The sequence below is a fragment of the Ailuropoda melanoleuca genome, chromosome 15, assembly GCF_002007445.2.
Source record: "Ailuropoda melanoleuca isolate Jingjing chromosome 15, ASM200744v2, whole genome shotgun sequence".
Taxonomy (NCBI): Eukaryota; Metazoa; Chordata; class Mammalia; order Carnivora; family Ursidae; genus Ailuropoda; species Ailuropoda melanoleuca.
In genome coordinates, this window is record NC_048232.1 from 28,561,404 (window position 1) to 28,581,457 (window position 20,054).

At 35.3% G+C, this 20,054-nt stretch overlaps 1 protein-coding gene across 5 annotated transcripts in view; it reads left to right on the forward strand.

The window, feature by feature from the left end:
* The first annotated feature begins 2,353 nt into the window (after positions 1 to 2,353).
* Positions 2,354 to 20,054, forward strand: part of CCDC7 (coiled-coil domain containing 7) — a 310,496-nt gene continuing 292,795 nt past the window's right edge. For all 5 annotated transcript variants that reach the window (XM_034643982.1, XM_034643983.1, XM_034643984.1 and 2 more), the window contains exons 1-3: positions 2,354 to 3,519; positions 4,687 to 4,779; positions 9,793 to 9,876. In XM_034643982.1, the coding sequence (XP_034499873.1) occupies positions 3,241 to 3,519; positions 4,687 to 4,779; positions 9,793 to 9,876 (456 nt within the window). In that variant the 5' untranslated portion in view covers positions 2,354 to 3,240. The remainder of the gene's footprint in view (positions 3,520 to 4,686; positions 4,780 to 9,792; positions 9,877 to 20,054) is intronic.

A 20,054-nucleotide genomic window follows, 5' to 3' on the forward strand; every position in this document is an offset into this window, starting at 1 on the left:
ATGGCATCAAATAATGTTTCCCAATACTTATTTGATTATGATTTAAAAATTATGTTTATTAACTCCAGTGTTTCTAAAACAATAAAGCAGTAGTGTAGTTTGTGAATGAAATAAAAATTTTCGGTGTTTCAGAAGATATTTTTGCTCTATCATTCATGACCAAGTTAAAAAAAAATGTCTTGACAAGTGCAAAATATCATAGAATTTTCATTTTTGAGGATTTTCTGTTTGCTTTGTTCTTCTCATGTGTATCTGAGTCATTGTATCCCTATTATATAGCTTATATATATATATATTATATATTTTTTAACTTTATTTTTTTGGTAAGCTCTTAAAAATGTCTATGATTCTTCTCCAGTTGTGTCATTTATTGGTCAAAATCCTAATACATGTTCACATATAGAAATATTTGCATTTTGGAAATCCACAATTATTTCAATAACTGTTATGTGCCTTTTGTGTTTTACATTAAGGATTATGTCCAAAATCATTGAGAAAGAATTAGTTCTTAAAAACGTCAATCAAACTGATTTTATTCATAATGTATCCTATAATATTTATTATTTGGTTTTGTATTTTACTTCCTAAATGGTCTATTATTCGGTGCTAATATTTGTATTTTGCAGAAATGTGCTAACAGGATGCCATTGAATTTTGCCATGGTTTCTGCTAAATAAAAATACCTATTATCAGGCTCTTAAAATTTATTAGATGACCCTCTCTATACTAGGTGCTACTCTAAAAATTTAATCATGTTTATTATGTTATCAACAAATGCAGACCTATATTTTCCCATTTTTCATAGGACTGTTAATTTTTTAAATTCTTTAAAATCTGGTTGGTATTAACTCAATACTTACTGATGATGTTGTGCATTTCACTTTATTCGTGTTCAAGACAGTGCGATAAATGCTGCTAATATTTGCATCATTTTTATTCTTCAGCTAAACTCTGCATCCAGAGAGTTTGCAATTTAGATAAGATACAGAATCCTTTGAAGAGAGATGTTATTAAAACATCTGGAAATTCAATTTTTTATCCTTTTTAGGTTATATCTTCTTTCTGAAATCTTTCAGATTTTTCTCTTTGGGATTCTTACATTTCATTCTGTGTTAAACTGTTTTATTGTTTATCTGTTTACTTCTAGCGTTTTGTGAACACTTCTGATCTGTGGTTTCCACTATACATAAATCAGAGAAATTTATCTTTATTTTTTCTTCAAACATATCCTCCTGTCCATATCTGCTTTCTCACTGGATCTTCTGTTCTGGTTTTTGGCATTTATATAATTCTGCATATCTCTTTATTTTTCATTTCTATTTCTTTATCCTTTTCTGCTGCTTTCTGGCAGAACACCTCAATCTGATCTTTCATTTTCCTAATTTATTCTTCAGCAATATTATTCTGTGATCAGTTATGTTATTACATTTTTCATTTGTAATATTTCTACTCAAGTCTTTAAAAAAATACCCTGTGTACCTGTTTTATAGTGCTAATATTCTATGTGTGTGTGTGTGTATGTGTGTCTGTGTATTTGGTTTCTCTTTAAGTTTGTATTTATGTATGTATATGTATTTATGTATTTATTTATTTAAGTGATCTCTACACCCAGTGTGGGACTGGAACTTACAACCCTGAGATCAAGAGTCCCATGCTCTTCTGACTAAATCACCCAAGCGCCCCTGGACTTTTTTTCCCTCCAGTTTGTTGTTTTACTTTTGCAAAACTTGTATTTTTCAGGTGTCAAGTTATTTTCACCTGTGAGCTCATATGCCCTTGGAAGTGTCAGCTACTCTTGTCTAATAATCTATTATTATGAAATGGTCAAAAGCCAGGCCCCAATCTATGTCCCTCCCATCAAGTTTAAGAAAATTATATGTGTGTATTTGTTCCCCAGGGCTGCCATTACAAAATACCACAAAGTAAGTGGCTTAAAACAATAGCAATTTATTCTCTCACAGTTCAGGAGTCTAGGAATCTGAAATCAAGGTGTTTGCAGTGCTATGCTCCTTCTAAAGGTTCTAGGGAAGAATTTCCTTTGCTTCTTCCTAGCGAGGATGCTGGGAATCTTTAACATTCCTTAGCTTGTAGTTGCATTACTCTAGTCTCTGCCTCTGTCATTACATGACCTTTACCCCTGTATATATCTGGTGTCTTTACATGATTTCTTTTTTTTTTTTTAAGATTTATTTATTTATTTATTTTAGAGAGAGAGAGAATGAGTGTGGTGCTGGAGGAGGAGGATCAGAGCGAGAGGGCGAGGGAGAGAGTCCCCAGCAGACTCCACTGTGAGCACAGAGCCTGACATGGGGCTTGATCTCAGGACCCTGAGATCAGAACCTGAGCCAAAACCGAGAGTCAGATGCTTAACCAACTGCACCACTCAGGTGCCCTTATATGGCTTTCTTATGATACACCAGTCATTGAATTTAGGGCCCATTGTAATCTAGTATGACCTCATCTTAACTTGGTTACATCCTCAACGACTGTTTTCAAATATGGTCATATTCACAGGTGCCAGAGGTTAGAAATGAACATATTTTTTTGGGGGGACACAGTTAAAACTACAACAATGAGACATCTAAGTTCAGACAACAGAGAACCAACGCTATTCTGTATTAATTTGTCAGTCTATGAGACAACTCCCATGGTCAAGCAGATGGTTTAAAACTCTGTGGGAGAATGCATTGTCCTGAGTTTTAATCAGCTTTGGAAAGAGAGAGTAGTAGAAGAATGAAAGCCTAAGACCTGCCCAGTCTGTACTTTTTATCTCAGCCTGACTTTCATGCTGCCTTGATATTACTCTGTTGATACCCTGGGCCTAGGCTATTATTCCTATAGAAATAATGATAAAGGGCATATATTACCTCAAAAAATGGGGGAAAGGTAAGAATCAAATTTTAAACTTTTTCTAAAGAAATTCTATGATTCCTGCCACTGTCTCTGTCTCCTCTTCAGACCCCATCCTAAATGCCCATACCTAAATCAGCCTTCAGCCACTGTAGGGATTTCTTGCAGTTTTTTTGTTTGTTTGCTTGTTTTTTAATTTTTTGTTGGTATTTGTTGTTAGGAATATATTCTCTCCATTTTCTGATTTCTGTAGAGCTGATTTTGGGACTCACCATCTGCATGGCAATTGATAATCCTGCCGTAATTTTTAATCTGAAATCTTAATGTTTTATTCACAGGGAGGAATATAATTTTTTCATCTATAACTTGGAAGTAAAGTAAAATAACGAAATGAAGCCAGCAAAACATCTGTTAGCCTCCAGTAATAAATTGGCAAATGTTCCAGAATTCACTTACAAGAAAGGACTATTTAATTTATCATTGTCACCTAAACCAAAGGAAAAACGTAGTGCAAAATTAGTACGTGATAAACTTGAACCAATGGTCTTAGGATCTCCACCAGTGGGGGAATCCATCATAAGGTATGCTTTGCCCATTCCATCAAGTAAGACAAAGGAGTTAATAGCAGAAGATGAATTAATCAGGAAAATTACCAAACATCTGAAGATGGTAAGACACTTCTTGGTTCCTGCGTTTGGGGTCTGCATGACCAGTGCCAGGCTTAGTGATTTGTTAGGAAGGTGCACTAGACTAAAAATATAGTCCTGTTGATGGCTAAGATTTATTACGGTGAAAGGATACAAAGCAAAATCAACAAAGGGAATAGGCTTATGGGATGAAGTCTGGAGGAAACTAGATCCAAGATTCCTCTTCCTTTAAAGCCACACAGGATGTGCTTAATTCCTCCAGCAACACATTATGACAACACATATGAAATGTCTGTTGGAGAAGCTCATTAGAGACTCAATGCCCAGAGTTTTATTGGGGATTGCTCATCTAGGTACTTCGCCTAGCATGTACCAAAATTCCAGACTCCCTGAAGGAAAGCAGATGTTTAGGATAAACCACATTGCTTGTGTAAATAGTTTAGGGACAATGAGCCACTGTCCTCAGTGAATGATGGGAACACTCCTAAAATCCAAGTACTGAGACACCAGTCCCATGCCAGCCTTGCAAGCAGATCTTTCTAACGGTAGGCCTTTCCAGCTCTCATTCCTGCTATGCTAACTCTTCTTAGCACTTTAGAAACTAGCTCTTAGTGTTGGGGAAAAAAAAAATTTCCTTTTCGGTGAGTTTCTCTTTGCACAATGAGAGGGATTGATTGTAGATGTACCAAATACCAGATGAGAACAATGAAGAATAGTACAAATATAAAAAGAATATAGTTTGTCAAATTTCCAAAATAGAAATTTCCTCAAAGTTTGAGGTGTTAGCTTAGAGAATTTCCTTAAAAGTTTATTGCTCTCTGGTTTCCATTTCTGTTTTGCCCACTTCTCTTCAAAGAAGAAAGTTGAATCAGTCAGATTTTGAGGAATACTTTGGTGGTAAGTGGAGTTGATGCTTCAGCTACTCAGTCTTTTACACCTCTGTCAACAAAGAAATGGGAGTCATAGGGACTTTCTCCATTGTAGGGAGTAGAGTCGAGGCCTGTTTCTCATCATTTCTTTATGGTGATATGAGATGGGGTGTGAGATGGAAAATTTAAAATTTATGGCACTGGAAGAAATAAGGCTTACTGCTAAGAAGGTCCTGACATGTTTGATTAAATGTCTTTTTACATTTAGTATAATAATTTTAAACTATAAAAATACTTAATTTGCTTTGATTCACTCACAGATTGTTTCTACTTTGGAAGAAACCTATGGATTTACCATTCAAAATGGAGAAAAATCAGTTCTGAAGCCTGAAAATGAAGAATTAACTTTATCAGTAAGTATATGTAACCCTAATGTAGAGGCGTTAACACTGAAAAGGGTTAAGATTTTCTTTTGGATTTCATTTATGCTCTCAGAATGAATTCCCCATCTGTGAAAATGATTCAGTTAGGGAACTTGAAAGTAGAGTACTTATTTTTCTATCCTCTGCCAACACTTATCTTGAAGTTTAATTAAGACATATCTATATATTTTTATTTATTCATTTCATTTTAAAAAGAGTTTATTTATTAGAGAGGGAGTATGAGCGGGAGGAGGGGCAGAGGCAGAGGGAGAAGCAGGCTCCTCACTGAGCAGGGAAGCCTGTCGTGGGGCTCCATCCCGGGTCCCCGGGATCATGACCTGAGCCAAAGGCAGCCACTTAACCAACTGAGCCACCCAGGTACCCCAAGACATATCTATATTTTAAACCTACTTTTATTGTTAATTCCTATTCTATTTAATTTTTTAAAAAAATTTTATTTATTTATTCGACAGAGATAGAGACAGCCAGCGAGAGAGGGAACACAAGCAGGGGGAGTGGGAGAGGAAGAAGCAGGCTCATAGCAGAGTAACCTGATGTGGGGCTCGATCCCATAACGCCGGGATCACACCCTGAGCCGAAGGCAGATGCTGAACCGCTGTGCCACCCAGGCGCCCCCATTCTATTTAATTTTTAAACATTGGTTACTTGTTGGGTTTGAGATGTATATTCTTTATCACGTTAAGAAAGTATTCTTCTGTTTCTATTTTGCTAAAAAAAAAAAAAACAGCCTCAAAAAACTAAACCAAGAAGTTATTGAGTTGTAGCAAATGTCTGGTATATATTGAAGGATTATCTTTGGGTTACTTTTTAGGGGGTTTTATATTTCTCCAGCTATTATCCACCTCTTCATCTAGTCTACCTATCTTTTCCTGCAAATTCTTTTACCAGTCACAGAGTTTTAAAAGTTTTTGTCTGCTAATTTCCAATATCTGGGTCATCAGTGTGTTTACTTCTGTTTTTTTCTTTTGATTATTCCTGATTCTTCATATGATTTGTAATTTTTTTTTATTGGATCCCAAACATTAGATTTAGAAAAACACTGGAAACTGTGGTACAATGTTTATTTTCTAAAGAATGCTTACTGTTTCCTTCCTGGCATTTTGGGTGAACAGCTAATAATTCTTATTCCTACAAGAATTGATTTGAGCAGGAACTGGTCCATATTTTAATTAAGTTGAGTTCTTGTCTGATTTGTGTAACCCATAATCTCTCCTATTGCTTCTTCCCCTGAGGGGCTGATTTCTTTGATATTGCCAATATTTTAGGTGGCGAGAGTTTGAACTCTGATTTTAAATAGTTTTGGTTCACATCTTGGTTCAATGCTGGCAGAGCTTCAAAATACAATTACCACAAGAACATGCAGGATGAGATTCCTCTGTTTCTTAGTTCCTGCTTTTTATAGTTGTGTAAATGCCAATCAAACCTTAAAACATTTTCATTATCCCCAAAAGCCTCCTTGTACTCCATTTACAGTTAATTCTTTCCTACCCTGGCTCCAGACAACCACTGATCTACAGTATACTTGTGCCTTTTCTAGAATGTCCTATAAATAAAATCATATAATATGTAGCCTTATATATCTAGCCTTCACTACTCCATCATCATGTTTTTGAGAGTCATCCATGCTGTTCTATGTATCAGTAGTTTGTTTCTTTTATTGTGAATATTCCATTGTATGGCTATACCACAGTTTGTTTATCCGTTCATCAGTTAATAAACACTTAGGTCGTTGGATCCAGTAGCTATTTTAGCTGTTATGAATGAACTTTCTTTTTTTTTTTTTAATTTAAATTCAATTAGCTAACACATAGTACATCATTAGTTTCAGATGTAGTGTTCAGCAATTCATCAGTTGCATATAACACCCAGTGCTCATCACATCACATGCCCTCCTTAATGCCCATCATTTGGCTACCCCATCTCCCCCGAACCCCTCCCTTTCAGCCACCCTCAGTTTGTTTCCCATAGTTAAGAATCTCTCATGGTTTGTCTCCTTCTCTGATTTCTTCCCAATCAGTTTTCCCTCCCTTCTCTTGTGGTCCTCTGCACTGTTTCTTATATTCTACATATGAGTGAAACCATATGATAATTGTCTTTCCCCGACTGACTTATTTCACGTAGCGTAATACCCTCCAGTTCCATCCACCTCAATGTAAATGGTAAGTATTCATCTTTTCGGATGGCCGAGTAATATTCCATTGTGTGTGTGTGTGTGTGTGTGTGTGTGTGTATACACGACATCTTCTTTATTCATCTGCCGAAAGACATCTTGGCTCCTTCCCAAAGTTGGCTATCGTGGACATTGCTCCTATGAACATTGGGGTGCAGGTTCCCCTCTGTATGAATGAAGTTTCTATGAATGTTTGTGTGTAAATCTTTGTGAGGATGTATGTGTTTATTCATCTTGCATAATTGCTTTGGAATGGTACTGGTGAGTTATAAGTATATGTTTAATTTTACGAGCAATTGCCAAACTACTTCCCAACGTGGCAAAATCATTTTATGTTCCTATCAGCTCCCTAGGAGAGTTCCAGTGGCTGTACATCCTTACCAAAATTGGTATTGTCAGACTTTTTAATTTTGACCATTCCTAAGGAATGTGGGCCTCCCTTTCTGCCACCTTTTTGGCAAAATTCAAATGGGAAGGGGTTTGGTAGAAGAAAAATGGTTGGGTTGAGTGATTTGCTGTGGGAGCTTTTCTCATTCCAGTCTGTTAGCCTAAATGGCTGTCAAAGGCTCAGCCGGTTTTTCTTCATCCTCTAAATTCTGTCTGTCAATGGTAGGCCTGCTTTTTGACTTGGCTGACTTGGCACACTTTGCACACACTAGACCAAGCGTTCTTCTTTCTCCACCATGTTCCCTTTAGGTATGGATATGGCTTTGGTTCTTTGCTTATCTATCAAGAGTTTTTCTGTGAAATTCAGTTCATCAGATTTTTATCCTATCCTCTCCTTTTCACTATCCTCAAGGAAAGGGATGATAATTATATATTTTATATTTTTCTTTTCTGGATGTCTGGATGTTTAATTTTTTTTTTTTTTGAGAGAGAGAGAGAGAGAGCATGAGCAGGGGGAGGAGCAGAGAGAGAGAGAGAAGCAGACTCCCTGCTGAGCAGGGAGCCCAGTGTGGGGCCCCTGGGACCATGACTGAGCCCCCAGGCAAGCCATCCTTTCTGGATGTTAACACCAAAGTGAAGACCTCTTATTACCTTTTCACATCATAATCATAAGTGGCATTTCTGCTTCCCTTTTAAAGATCTTTTTAGAAGTGCTGCCCAACAATTTCTTTTTGTCTCATTGGCCTGATTGGGACACATGGCTACCCTTATTGGTAAAGGAGGCTGGAAAACTTATTGTTATTTTTTAAAGATTTTATTTATTTATTTGAGAGAGAGAGAGAACATGAGTGGTGTGGGTAGGGGGAGAGGGAGAGGGAGAAGCAGGCTCCCTGCTGAGCAGGGAGCCCAACACAGGGTTTGATCCCAGGACCCCGGGATCATGATCTGAGCCAAAGGCAGACACTTAACCAAATGAGCCACCCAGGTGCCCCTTATTATTACTAGCTATGCACATTGGCATCCCCAATAAAATCGAGGTCTTTTAGTAGGCAACTAATAGTCTCTATTATAATGACCATTATAATACTATTATAATAGTATACGTGATACTATTATAAGACTATTATATACTTGTCTCACACCACTGTTGTCATATTTTTGATATCCATGTAGATGATCTTTGCAAATAATTCAGCATCTCAGTTCATTGAATTTCTTTCCTCCAATGATCTTGTCTTCTATCATCTCGGCAACTAACTGACAAGATGATATCCTCTAGTCTTTGTCGTAACCAGTAACTTTAACTTTTCCATTATTTATGTTTCAATCATCTTAATCTCTGGTCACTATCTCTTCTCTTTCTCACTTAGTCTGTCTAATATTCTGTCTCCAAAAGTCCTTTGATTCCATTCGAACTATAATCCATTGGTCTTACTGCCTTTGCTGTCCCAAATCCTCCTTGTGATCTTACTTACCTAGCTTAAATTCCATGGTCCATTATTATTATTGCTTCCATGCATATGTACTTTCTTGCCCTGCCATGCTATATTGATTTTATTTTGTTAAACGGCAGCCCTGATCAAATCAATCATAGTCTTCTCTATATTTGTGGTGTCTGAATGTGAGTAGAAGAAAATCCCCAAGTATGCTTATAGTCTCATTTTATATTTATAATTAGTAAACCTAGTTCATTCATTTTCCCACTCTCCCGAATAACTAATTCAGTTTTGCCCCCTCTCCTATATGGGCATAGGTCTTTATCATGACAAAAAAAAAGTGTATCAGCCTGTGAGTATATTTTAAAATGTGATGTTGAATGAACATGTTCCTCATGGAGAACATTCTATGAGAATCCTAACTGCATATAAGCATCTGAGATTTATTTATCATAGGTTGTCTCTGATTTACAAACCACTGCTCTACTAGAAAAGATTCAGTCATTGTGATATTTTCATCTGTCACTGCTTTTTCTTCAAAATGTTCATTTGCCCACTGAGTGAGGGTAAAAGACTACAGCTCTTGGCAAGTATACTTAAATTCAGAAGTCATAATGAACATTCATTTTTTAACACAAAGAGATATTTCTAAGATATATGCAAGTGGCAACTTTTTTTTTGGGTATTCATAAATTTCAGAAGTCTGAATCTGGGATGCTTGATTTTCTGCAACGTGCAGGGGAGAATAAAAGAGGCATAGCAGTATTTATGTCATTCATGGGCCACTCCCCAGAATGTTCTCTCTTCTACTTTCTGGGAGAATTTGCTAGTATAGCATTTGGAGCATGATTTCTTGTCTTAAAGGTTTGAAGGGACATAAAGTATAGATAAAAAATATTTTCCAAAATAATTAAATATACTAAAATGTAGATGGGGATGCATATGGATTCTGAAACAAAAGTAACTTTGTTTTGTTATTCTTTTCAAAAGGTTGGGGATGATCTGAATTCATTCTTGGTATGTTGTTCACAATTTGCCGCTCAGTTAGAAGAAGCAGCTAAGGAAGAACGTAATGTATGTATTCTGTGTAAACTGTCAAGTATAAGATATTTAATATTTTAATGATTTAAGTTATTAGTAATGTTAATAATAAATTTTGTATTAAGTTTTATATTAATTTATTAAAATCATTAATTGTTATTTATAACAATTTTAGTAATACAATATTTAAAGCTATATTGGTTGTTTGAACTTGAATGTGATAATCCATTCAGTAGTATTAGTCTAGATACAATGCCTTAAGTTATAAAAGGCATTAGAAAATATTATTTTTTTTATTCTTAATGTAGTCATTTAGATCTGTGAATTTTCCTTTATAGCATTGATTGGGTCATTAGTATTTTCATATTTACAAATGGAAATATAGTATTGATAGTATTTATATTTTAGTGTTTTAAAAAATTTTTAATTTATATCCAATTTAGTTAACATATAGTATATTATTAGTTTCAGGGGTAGAATTTAGTGATTCATCAGTTGCATATAACACCCAGTGCTCATTACATCAAGTGCCCTCCTTAATGCCCATTACCCAGTTACCCCATCCCCCCACTTACCACCCATCCAGCAACCTTCAGTTTGTTTTCTATAGTTAAGAATCTCTTAGAGTTTACCTCCCTCTCTGTTTTTATCTTATTTTCCCTTCCCTTCCCTTCCCCTATGCTCATCTGGTTTGTTTCTTAAATTCTGCATATGAGTGAAATCATACAGTATTTGTCTTTCTCTGACCAATTAGTTTGCTTAGCATAATACCCTCCAGTTCCATCCAAATAAGAAAATTTATATTACAAAAGTAATATGTGATAATTAATGAAAATTTCAAAAAAGACATGCATAAAGAAGAAAACAAAAATTACCATAATACTATTTCCCCAAGATAACCAACTATTGTTAACATATTTTTGTTTCCCTTACTGATTTTCCAAAGTTATAAAGAGTTAGAAAGAATGAAATAATACTGTACATACTATTTGGTAATGCACTTTTATTATTTTTTGACCTTTGGAAAATAGTATTTATTGTGTCTTATCTGATTGTAAACATATTATTGTTTTTTAAAAATTTATTTATTTATTTTGAGAGAGAGAATGCATGAGCAGGAGAAGGGACAGAGGGAGAAGGAGAGGGAGAGAGAATCTTAGACTCCCCACTGAGCATGGACCCTGACTTGGGGGGTGGATCTCAAAACCCTGAGATCATGACCTGAGCCAAAACCAAGAGTCAGATGCTTAACTGACTGAGCCACCCAGGCGCCCTTGATTGTAAACACATTATTGTGGAACATTTGAAATTGAGGAAAGTATATAGGAAAACAAGTTACCTGTAATCTCAATCTAGTATATATGCACTATTAACATTTTTTTTTTAAGATTTTATTTATTTATTCGACAGAGAGAGAGACAGCCAGTGAGAGAGGGAACACAAGCAGGGGGAGTGGGAGAGGAAGAAGCAGACTCATAGCAGAGGAGCCTGATGTGGGGCTCGATCCCATAACGCCGGGATCATGCCCTGAGCCGAAGGCAGACGCTTAACCGCTGTGCCACCCAGGCGCCCCACCATTAACATTTTAGAACATGTTTTCTAGTGTGCTTTGTGTATATATACACACACGCACATATATATACACATACAATAAATATGCACACATATGCTGTGTACGTTTATATATGCAATTCATTTATATGTACATTGATAAATATCTTTTCTAATTTTTTATTGTGGCAAAATACACATACGGTACAACTTACTATGTTAACCAATTTTAGGTGTACAGTTCAGCGGTATTAAATACATTAATACTGTGCAATGATCACCTCTATCCATCTCAGAACTCTCTTCATCTTGCAAAACTGAAACTGTATGCATTGAACAATAACTCCTTATGACCCCCCAGCACCTGGTAACCGCCATTCTACTGTGTTACTATGAGTTTGGCAGGCTTTCCTAATTTCTTTCTTTCTTTCTTTCTTTCTTTCTTTCTTTCTTTCTTTCTTTCTTTCTTTCTTCCTTCCTTCCTTCCTTCCTTCCTTCCTTCCTTCCTTTCTTCCTTCCTTTCTTTTTTTTTCTTCTTTTCTTTCTTCCTTCCTTCCTTCCTTCTTCCTTCCTTCCTCCTTTCCTTTCCTTTCCTTTCCTTTCCTTTCCTTTCCTTTCCTTTCCTTTCCTTTCCCTTTCCCTTTCCCTTTCCCTTTCCCTTTCCCTTTCCCTTTCCCTTTCCCTTTCCTAACTTTCTCTCTTTCTTTACCCACGTGTGAGATCATGCAATATTTGTCTTTTTGTGTCTGGCTTATTTCACTTAGCATGAGGTCTTTCAGATTCACCCATGTTGTCACAAATGGCAGGACTTCTTTTTTTATAGCTGAATAATATTTCTCTGTGTGTGTGTGTGTGCACATTTGTGTGTGTGTATTAGAATTTCTTTATCCAGTCATCCATCCATGGGCACTTAGGTTGTTTCCATATCTTGGTTATTGTGAATAATGCTGCGGTGAACATGGGAGTGCAGGTATATCTTTGAGATACTAATTTTGTTTTCTTTGGTTATATATCTGAAAATGGGATCACTAGATCTGGTCATGGATTTATTCTGTTAATTTTGTACATAGTATAAGCGGTGTAAGGGTCCAATTTTGGTTTATTTTTTGCATGTGGATATCCAGTTTCCCCAGTGGTATTTGTTGAAGAGATTGTTCTTTTCCCATTGTGTTGTCTTGGTACTCTTGTCAAAAATTATTTTGCCATATGTGCAAAGGTTTATTCCTGGTCTCTCAGTTTTGTTCTCTTGGTCTCTTTATATTTAAAATTTTTTATTTTATTTTTTATTGAAGTGTAGTTGACATGATGTTACCTTTGTTTCAGGTTATTTTTTTATTTTAATTTTTGAAAATCGAGGTATAATTGAACTGTGTTATAATAAAACTGTATCAGTTTTAGGTGTAGGTATGTGTATATCTTTATGCCAATAAGGCACTTTCTTAATTACTGTTGCTTTGCAGTATATTTTGAAATTAGGATTTTTGAAGCCTCCAACTTTGTTTTTCTTTTTCAAGATTGTTTTGGGTATTCAGGGTGTCTTGAGACACCCTGTGTGTTTTAGTATGTTTTTTTTCTATTGCTGCAAAATATTCCATTGGGATTTCTCTACGGATTACATTGAATCTGTAGATCACTTTGGATAGTATGAATATTTTAACAATATTAAGTCTTCAAATCCATGAGCATGGGATGTCTTTCCATTTATTTGTATCTTTGATTTCTTTTAGCAGTGTTTTCTAGTTTTCTGTGTATATATCTTTCACCTCCTTGTTAGGTTTATTCCTATTTTTAGATTTTTTATGCTATAGTAAATGAGATTTTTAAAAAATTTTCTTCTTGGATAGAACATTGTTAATATATAGAAATATAACTGATTTTTGAATGTCAATTTCGTGTACTCCAATTTTGCTGAATATATTAGTTCTAACATTGAGTGCGGTGTGTGTGTGTGCGTGCGTGTGTGTGTGTAATCTTTAGGGCTTCCTACATATGAGATCATGTTATTTGCAGACAGTGATAATTTTACTTTTTCTTTTCCAACTTTATGCCTTTTATTATTTTTTTCTTTTTTAATTTTTCTGGAACTTCCAGTACTATGTTGAATAGTGCTGGTGCTGGTGAGATGGGCAGATTTGCCTTGTTCTTGATCCTAGAGAAAAACCTACTAGTCTTTTCCCAGTGAATGTGCTCTTTGCTATGGCCTGTTTGTGGATTTTTATGTTGACTTAGTTTTTTTCTATTCTTAGTTTGTTGAGGTTTTTTGTTTGTTTGTTTGTTTGTTTTAATCATGGAGCGTTGAATTTTATCAAAAGCTTTTCCTGCATCTGTTGAGATGATCATGTGGTTCTTGTCCTTCATTTTGTTTATGTGGTGTATTTCATTGTTTCATGTTATTGCAAATAGTGAGCCATTATTTCTTCAAATAAGTTCCATGTCCCTTTCTTTTTTCTTCCTTCTTCAATTCCCATAATACATATTTTGTTCTGTTCCATGGTATCCCATATGTCCTTTAGGATCTCTTCATTTTCTTTCTTTCTTTCTTTTTTTTTTTTTACTTTTGTATCTTGATTATTTTAAAAGTCTTGTCTTCTAGTGTGCTGATTCTTTCTTCTACTGGGTCAAGTCTGTTGTTGAGTTCCTATAATGGATTTTTTTTTTTAAATTTTTTTCTCAATTCAATTATTGTATTCTTTAGTTCCAGAATTTCTATGTGGTTTTTCTTCATAGTTTTTATTTTTTTCTCAATATTCTCGTTCTCATGTATTGTTTTCCTGATTTCCTTTGCGTCTTTTCATGCTCTCTTTTAGCTCATTAAGTGTCCTTATGATGACCATTTTGAATTCTTTGGCAATTCATATATTCCTGCTTCTTTAGTTTCTGGAGATTTAATTTGTTCTTTTAAATGTGGCATGGTTCCCCTTTTCCTTTGTATGTCTTGTTACTTTTTGTTGTTCAGATCTGGCATCTGAAGCATCAGCCAACACTTCTAGATTTTGTGGTCTGATTTCCTATAAGGAGGCCTTTCTCCATTCAGTCTGCCTAGATTCTGGAGACCCCTTCAGCCTTTTTTGAGTATGTGTTCCTCTGGGGTTGTGCATGTAATCTATTAGAGGAGGCTTAGAGGTTTCTATTCAGGTACTCCCCCTAGTGCCTCGCTGGTGCTGCCTCGCTGGTGCTGCCATAAATTTCAGTACGGGAGCTCCACCCAGTGTCTGTTTTTGGTACTGCAAGCCCTAGTGCATCGTGTACTCTGGTCTTGGTTCTCAGAGATTCTCAATCTGGCATCCTATTGCTGTCAGTACTTGGACAGAGGCAAGAGGGAAGCTGGCCCCTTGGACAACCCCTTGCCCCAAATGTCAGAATGTTGGATATGTGTTCTACTCCTTTCCATCCCCAAGGGGAAAACAAGAGTTGAGGATTTCTTCCCAATTGTGCTGCAGTGTGAGGGTAAGGAGAGACTCTGTCAAATTAATGTTGAGAGTATCAATTTTTTTTTTTTTTTTTTTAGTGGACTTGATATGGTTGGTTTTGTCCTTGCCTAAGATACAGGACCCTTTTAACTGGTTTTGGGATTTCTCAGAGGCATTTGGTTTGTTTGATGTTAAATTCCTGTTTTTCTAGGGGAAGGAGAGTTTCAGGCTTCATATTCACCATCTTGCTGGTAAAGTCTTATTTCTTTAATGAAGAATGGTATTAGAAATCAAGATCTGATAGTTAATTGTGCCCAGTGATCCTGGAATGAATGCTTTTATGCCATTTCAGCAGACAGAACTAGGAAATGTATGTAGGTATGCATACATATACATACAATTCATATACTTCTATTCCTATTTACAAATAAAGTGCACATATATGTGCATATATACGTGATAGACATATTTAGAAATCTGGAGTTCTCACAGACACCTTTAATTCCAGTCTCTCACATCAGGGTTTATTCTTCCTTCTTTCATATGTATATGTCTTTCTTTTCACAGTTAAAATTCTAACTCTTAACATCAGTACATTTACTCTTTTGCTCAATCTTATAATATTTTCAAGATCATTTAAGAATTTCTTCTTCTATATCACCACAAAAACAAACCTACTAAAAAGATTTTGTGATTTCTTTTGAACTACCTGGCCCCCTCACCCTTAGCAGCATTCTTGTCCAAGACTGAGTATAAGGTGTATGTTAAATTTTGTATTGATGAGTTACTTGGATTAGTTCTTTTTTCTTCTTCCTTTACTAGTTTCACCTGTTTAAGTTTGAAAACAAAAGCTTTAACTCAAAAAGATATATATATATCCCCCATATTCATTGCAGCATTATTTATAACAGCTAAGATAAGGAAGCAACCTATGTGTACATCAATTGATGAATGGATAAAGGAGATGTGTATATGTATATATATACACACACATACATACATACACACACAATGGTATATAATACCATTTATAAAGGAGATGTGGGGTGTGTGTGTGTGTATATATATATAATGGAATATATATACAATGGAATATATATACAATGGAATATAATTCATCTATAAAAATAATGCAGTCTTGCCATTTGTGACAACATGGATGGACTTAGAGTGTTTTATGCTAGGTGAAATAATTTAGAGAAAGTCAAATATTATATGATTTCACTTATATGTGGAATCTAGATAACAGAACAAATGAACAAACAAAAAATTAGAAACAGAGCCATAAATATGGAGAACAAACTAGAGAGTTTGGTTGTTGGAGAGGATGGGAGTGGGCAAAAAGGAGTAAAGAGGAGTGGGAGGTTCAGGCTTTAAATTATGTAATGAATAAGTCAGAGGGATGAAAGGTAGAGCATAAAGAATATAGTCAATAGTATCGTAATAGTGTTGTATGGTGATGGGAGGTGGTACACTTGTGAACATAGCCTAATGTATAAAGTTGTCAGATCACTATGTTGTACCCCTGAAACTAATGTAACATTGTGTGCCAGTTATACTTGGATAACAAACGGAAAGTAACACTAAGAGATGTTTTTTGGAGAGAGAAAATGATCCAGAGGGTAGGTCTGAGGAACAAGTAGAAAGAGCAACCGACATGACAAATGTAATAAGCACTGAATGAGTGTATATATATATGCGTGTAGTGTAAATATATATTAATAATTGAAATCTTATGATTAAGAAAATACAGTAGAATCAAAATGCATGATAATTATGCACAATTAAGAATGAATTTAGATTTGGAATTAATTGCAATTAAAATATAATCTAAGGTCCTTGTATTATTTGGGAGAATAGTAAAGACTTTAATAAGTTATGTATTCCTGTTAAAAAAAATTTTTTTTTTAATATAAGTAGTATGTAGGTGGAATTTTTACCCTAGTAGAGGAAAATTGAATGACAAAAAAAAAAAAAATCAAAAGATTCTAAAAAAGAAGAGGAAAAAAATAGGAAAGTTGATCCACAAGTAAGAGAGTAGAAATACATCTAAATATATCAGTAAATATACCAATTAAATGTACCAATTAAAAGAAAAATTGATGAAAAATAAATTTAAACTATATGTTTACTAGAGACATATTAAAGCATAAAAATACAGAAAGGTTGAAAGTAAAAAATTAAAGAATAGAATACCTAAGGAAAAATTCAACTAAGAATGTGAAATATCTGTACACTAAGAACTATAAGACATTGATGAAATAAATTGAAGAAGATACAAATAAATGGAAATATACTTAGTGTTTATGAATCAGAAGAATAATATCATTAAAATGTCCATACTATCTAAAGTGATCTGTAAATTCAGTGCAACCTGCCTTAAGATTCCAATGATATTTTCTCACAGAAATAGAAAAAAAATCCTAACATTTGTATGGAATGACAAAAAACCCCAAAGAGCCAAAGCGATCTTGAGAAAAAGAACAAAGCTGGAGGCATCAGTCTTCTATTTCAAACTATATCACAAAGCTATAGTAATCAAAACAGTGTGGTATTCACATAAATACATAGATTAATGGGAAAAAAATAGCCCAGAAATAAACCCACACATATATGGTTAATTAATATATGACACAAGAGCCATGCATATATATAATGGAGAAAGGATAATCTCTTCAATAAATGGTTTTGGGAAAACTGGACCCCTATCTTAAATTATGCACAAAAATCAACTCAATATGGATTAAAGACTTGAATATAAGACCTGAAACCATAAAACTACTAGATGAAAACTTGGGGGTCCTTGAGGTCAATCTTGGCAATGATTCTTTTGCATGTTATATCTTTAGCAAAGGCAACAAAGCAAAAATAAACAAATGAGACTACATCAAACTAAAAAAACTTCTGCACAGTAAAGGAAACCATCTACAAAATGAAAAGACAACCTACAGAATGGGTGAAAATGTCTGTAAAGCATATATCTGATAAGGGGTTAATATCCAAAATATATACAGAACTTATACAACTCCCTGGGGGGAAAACCCAACAATTCAAGTAAAAAATGGGCAGAGAAACATTTTTTTCCAAAGACGACATTCAAATGGCCAACATGTACATAGAAAGGTGTTCAGTGTCACCAATCATTAGGGAAAGGCAAATCAAAACCACAATGAAATGTCACCTCATACTTGTTAGAATGACTATCATCAAAAAGACAAGAGAATACATGCTTGCAAGCTTGTGGAGAAATGACAAGCCTTGTGTACTACTGGTGGTAATATAAATTTCCACTATGAAAAAATGTGGAATTTCTCAAAAATCTAAAAATAACTACAGTATGATCCAGAAATTTCACTTTTGTGTATATATCAGAAGGAAATGAAATCATTGTCTTGAAGGGATATATGCACCTCCATGGTTATTGCAACATTATTCATAAAAACCCAAGACAAAGGGGTACCTGGGTGCTCAGTTGATTAAGCATCTGCCTTTGGCTCGGGTCATGATCCCAGGGTCCTGGGATTGAGTCCTGTGTCGGGCTCCCTGCTCAGTGGGGAGTCTGCTTCTTCCCCTTCCTTCACCCCTCCCCCTGCTTGTGCTCTCTCTCACTCTCTCTTTCTCCGATAAATAAATAAATTCTTTTAAAAAAGAAAAGCCCAAGACATGGAAACCCTCCATCAATGAATGAATAAAGAAAATGTGGTATCTATATATATAGTGAAATATTACTCTTCCGTAAAGAAGGAAATCTTGCCAAATGCAGCAGTATGGATGGACCTTGAGTGCATTATGCTAAGTGAAATAAATCAGACAAGGAAAGACAAAGTACGATTTGACCTGTACATGGAATCTAAAAAAACTGAATTCATAGAAACAGAGAACAGATTGGTGGCAGCCAGAGGTGGCAGGGAGGGGGAGAGTTCATTGTGGTGTTGGTGAGAGGTGGGAGAAGTGGGTGATGATGATCAAAAGGTACAAGCTTCCAGTATAAGATAAATAAGTTCTGGGGATATAATGCACTTCGTGGTGACTACAAAAAATATAATAACTAAAAAAATAAAGGAAAGTAAAAGGATAAACAAATACATGGTAACTTAAAGCTAGCATAGATTTGTTATTGTTAGACAAATTAGAAGTTAAGGCAAATAAAGTTAGAGATGAGTCTCCGTACAATGACCAAAGGTTTGGTTCACCAGGAGTATACATATGCTCAACTCAATAATAATACAACACGAGGGGGTAGGGTGTTGTCCAGCAAGATGCGGTGTAAGTGTTGAACTAACTATGGTGCTATGTTCCCAGTTACTAGAGTTACACAGGTCCAGGAATCAACGAGGTAGATTTGGTTCCTCTTCTCATCACTCCCAATGATCCACTTTGGGAATATTTATTTCCAGTCCCTGCAAGTCTAGGTACTGTGTGATTGGAGGCTGTGATCCTACAGGGGTGAAACTGTTTACTGGAGGTACAATAATAGTTCCACTGAACCTCAAACGACTGTCTGATCCAAGTTCAGAAATTCATGCTAGCTTCTAACTGAAGTACATCATGCATTTTTGCCTGACTGGCTGATTAGAATTGCTGCAGAGTTAATATTCCCAGAATTGATGAGTAAGTGTCCTTTGTGGACATTTATGAAGTGTATTCACATGTATTCACATGCTCTGAAATGGTGAGATTGAGCCTCAGTTGTTTCTAGTAACAACTCACCATTTCTCCCTTCTCTCCCCATATTTTTTGGGATTGCCTTACAAACCACTTGCACATAATTCTTGTCTCAGTATCTGCTTTTGGGAGAATCCTAAATGAGATAATTCCCCAACTTGGTATGAGAGGCTAACATATTCTTATACCCAAAGCTTTTATAGACATTTAGATAAAAGTAAATTACAGTGCAATTTTACTTATAAACATATGTAAAAATCCTAAGCAAAACATAGCTCGTTGACTCCAATAATTATTATGCCTCTTAGATGAATTGACCATTTGGTTATTATGAAATAGTATTTCATATGTCTATGATAATATTTCTCATCTTGTAGTCTGCTTTGTCTGATATTGATACAGTTACTCTTACGATTAGTGTCGTCATGGTATTTCTTCCACTTTATTTATATCTTTCTATTTAAAATGTGTTTCTTGGGAGCGCCTGGGTGGCACAGCAGTTAAGCACCTGCCTTCAGTTCAGGGCGTGATCCCGGCGTTATGGGATCGAGCCCCACATCAGGCTGTTCCGCTATGAGCCTGCTT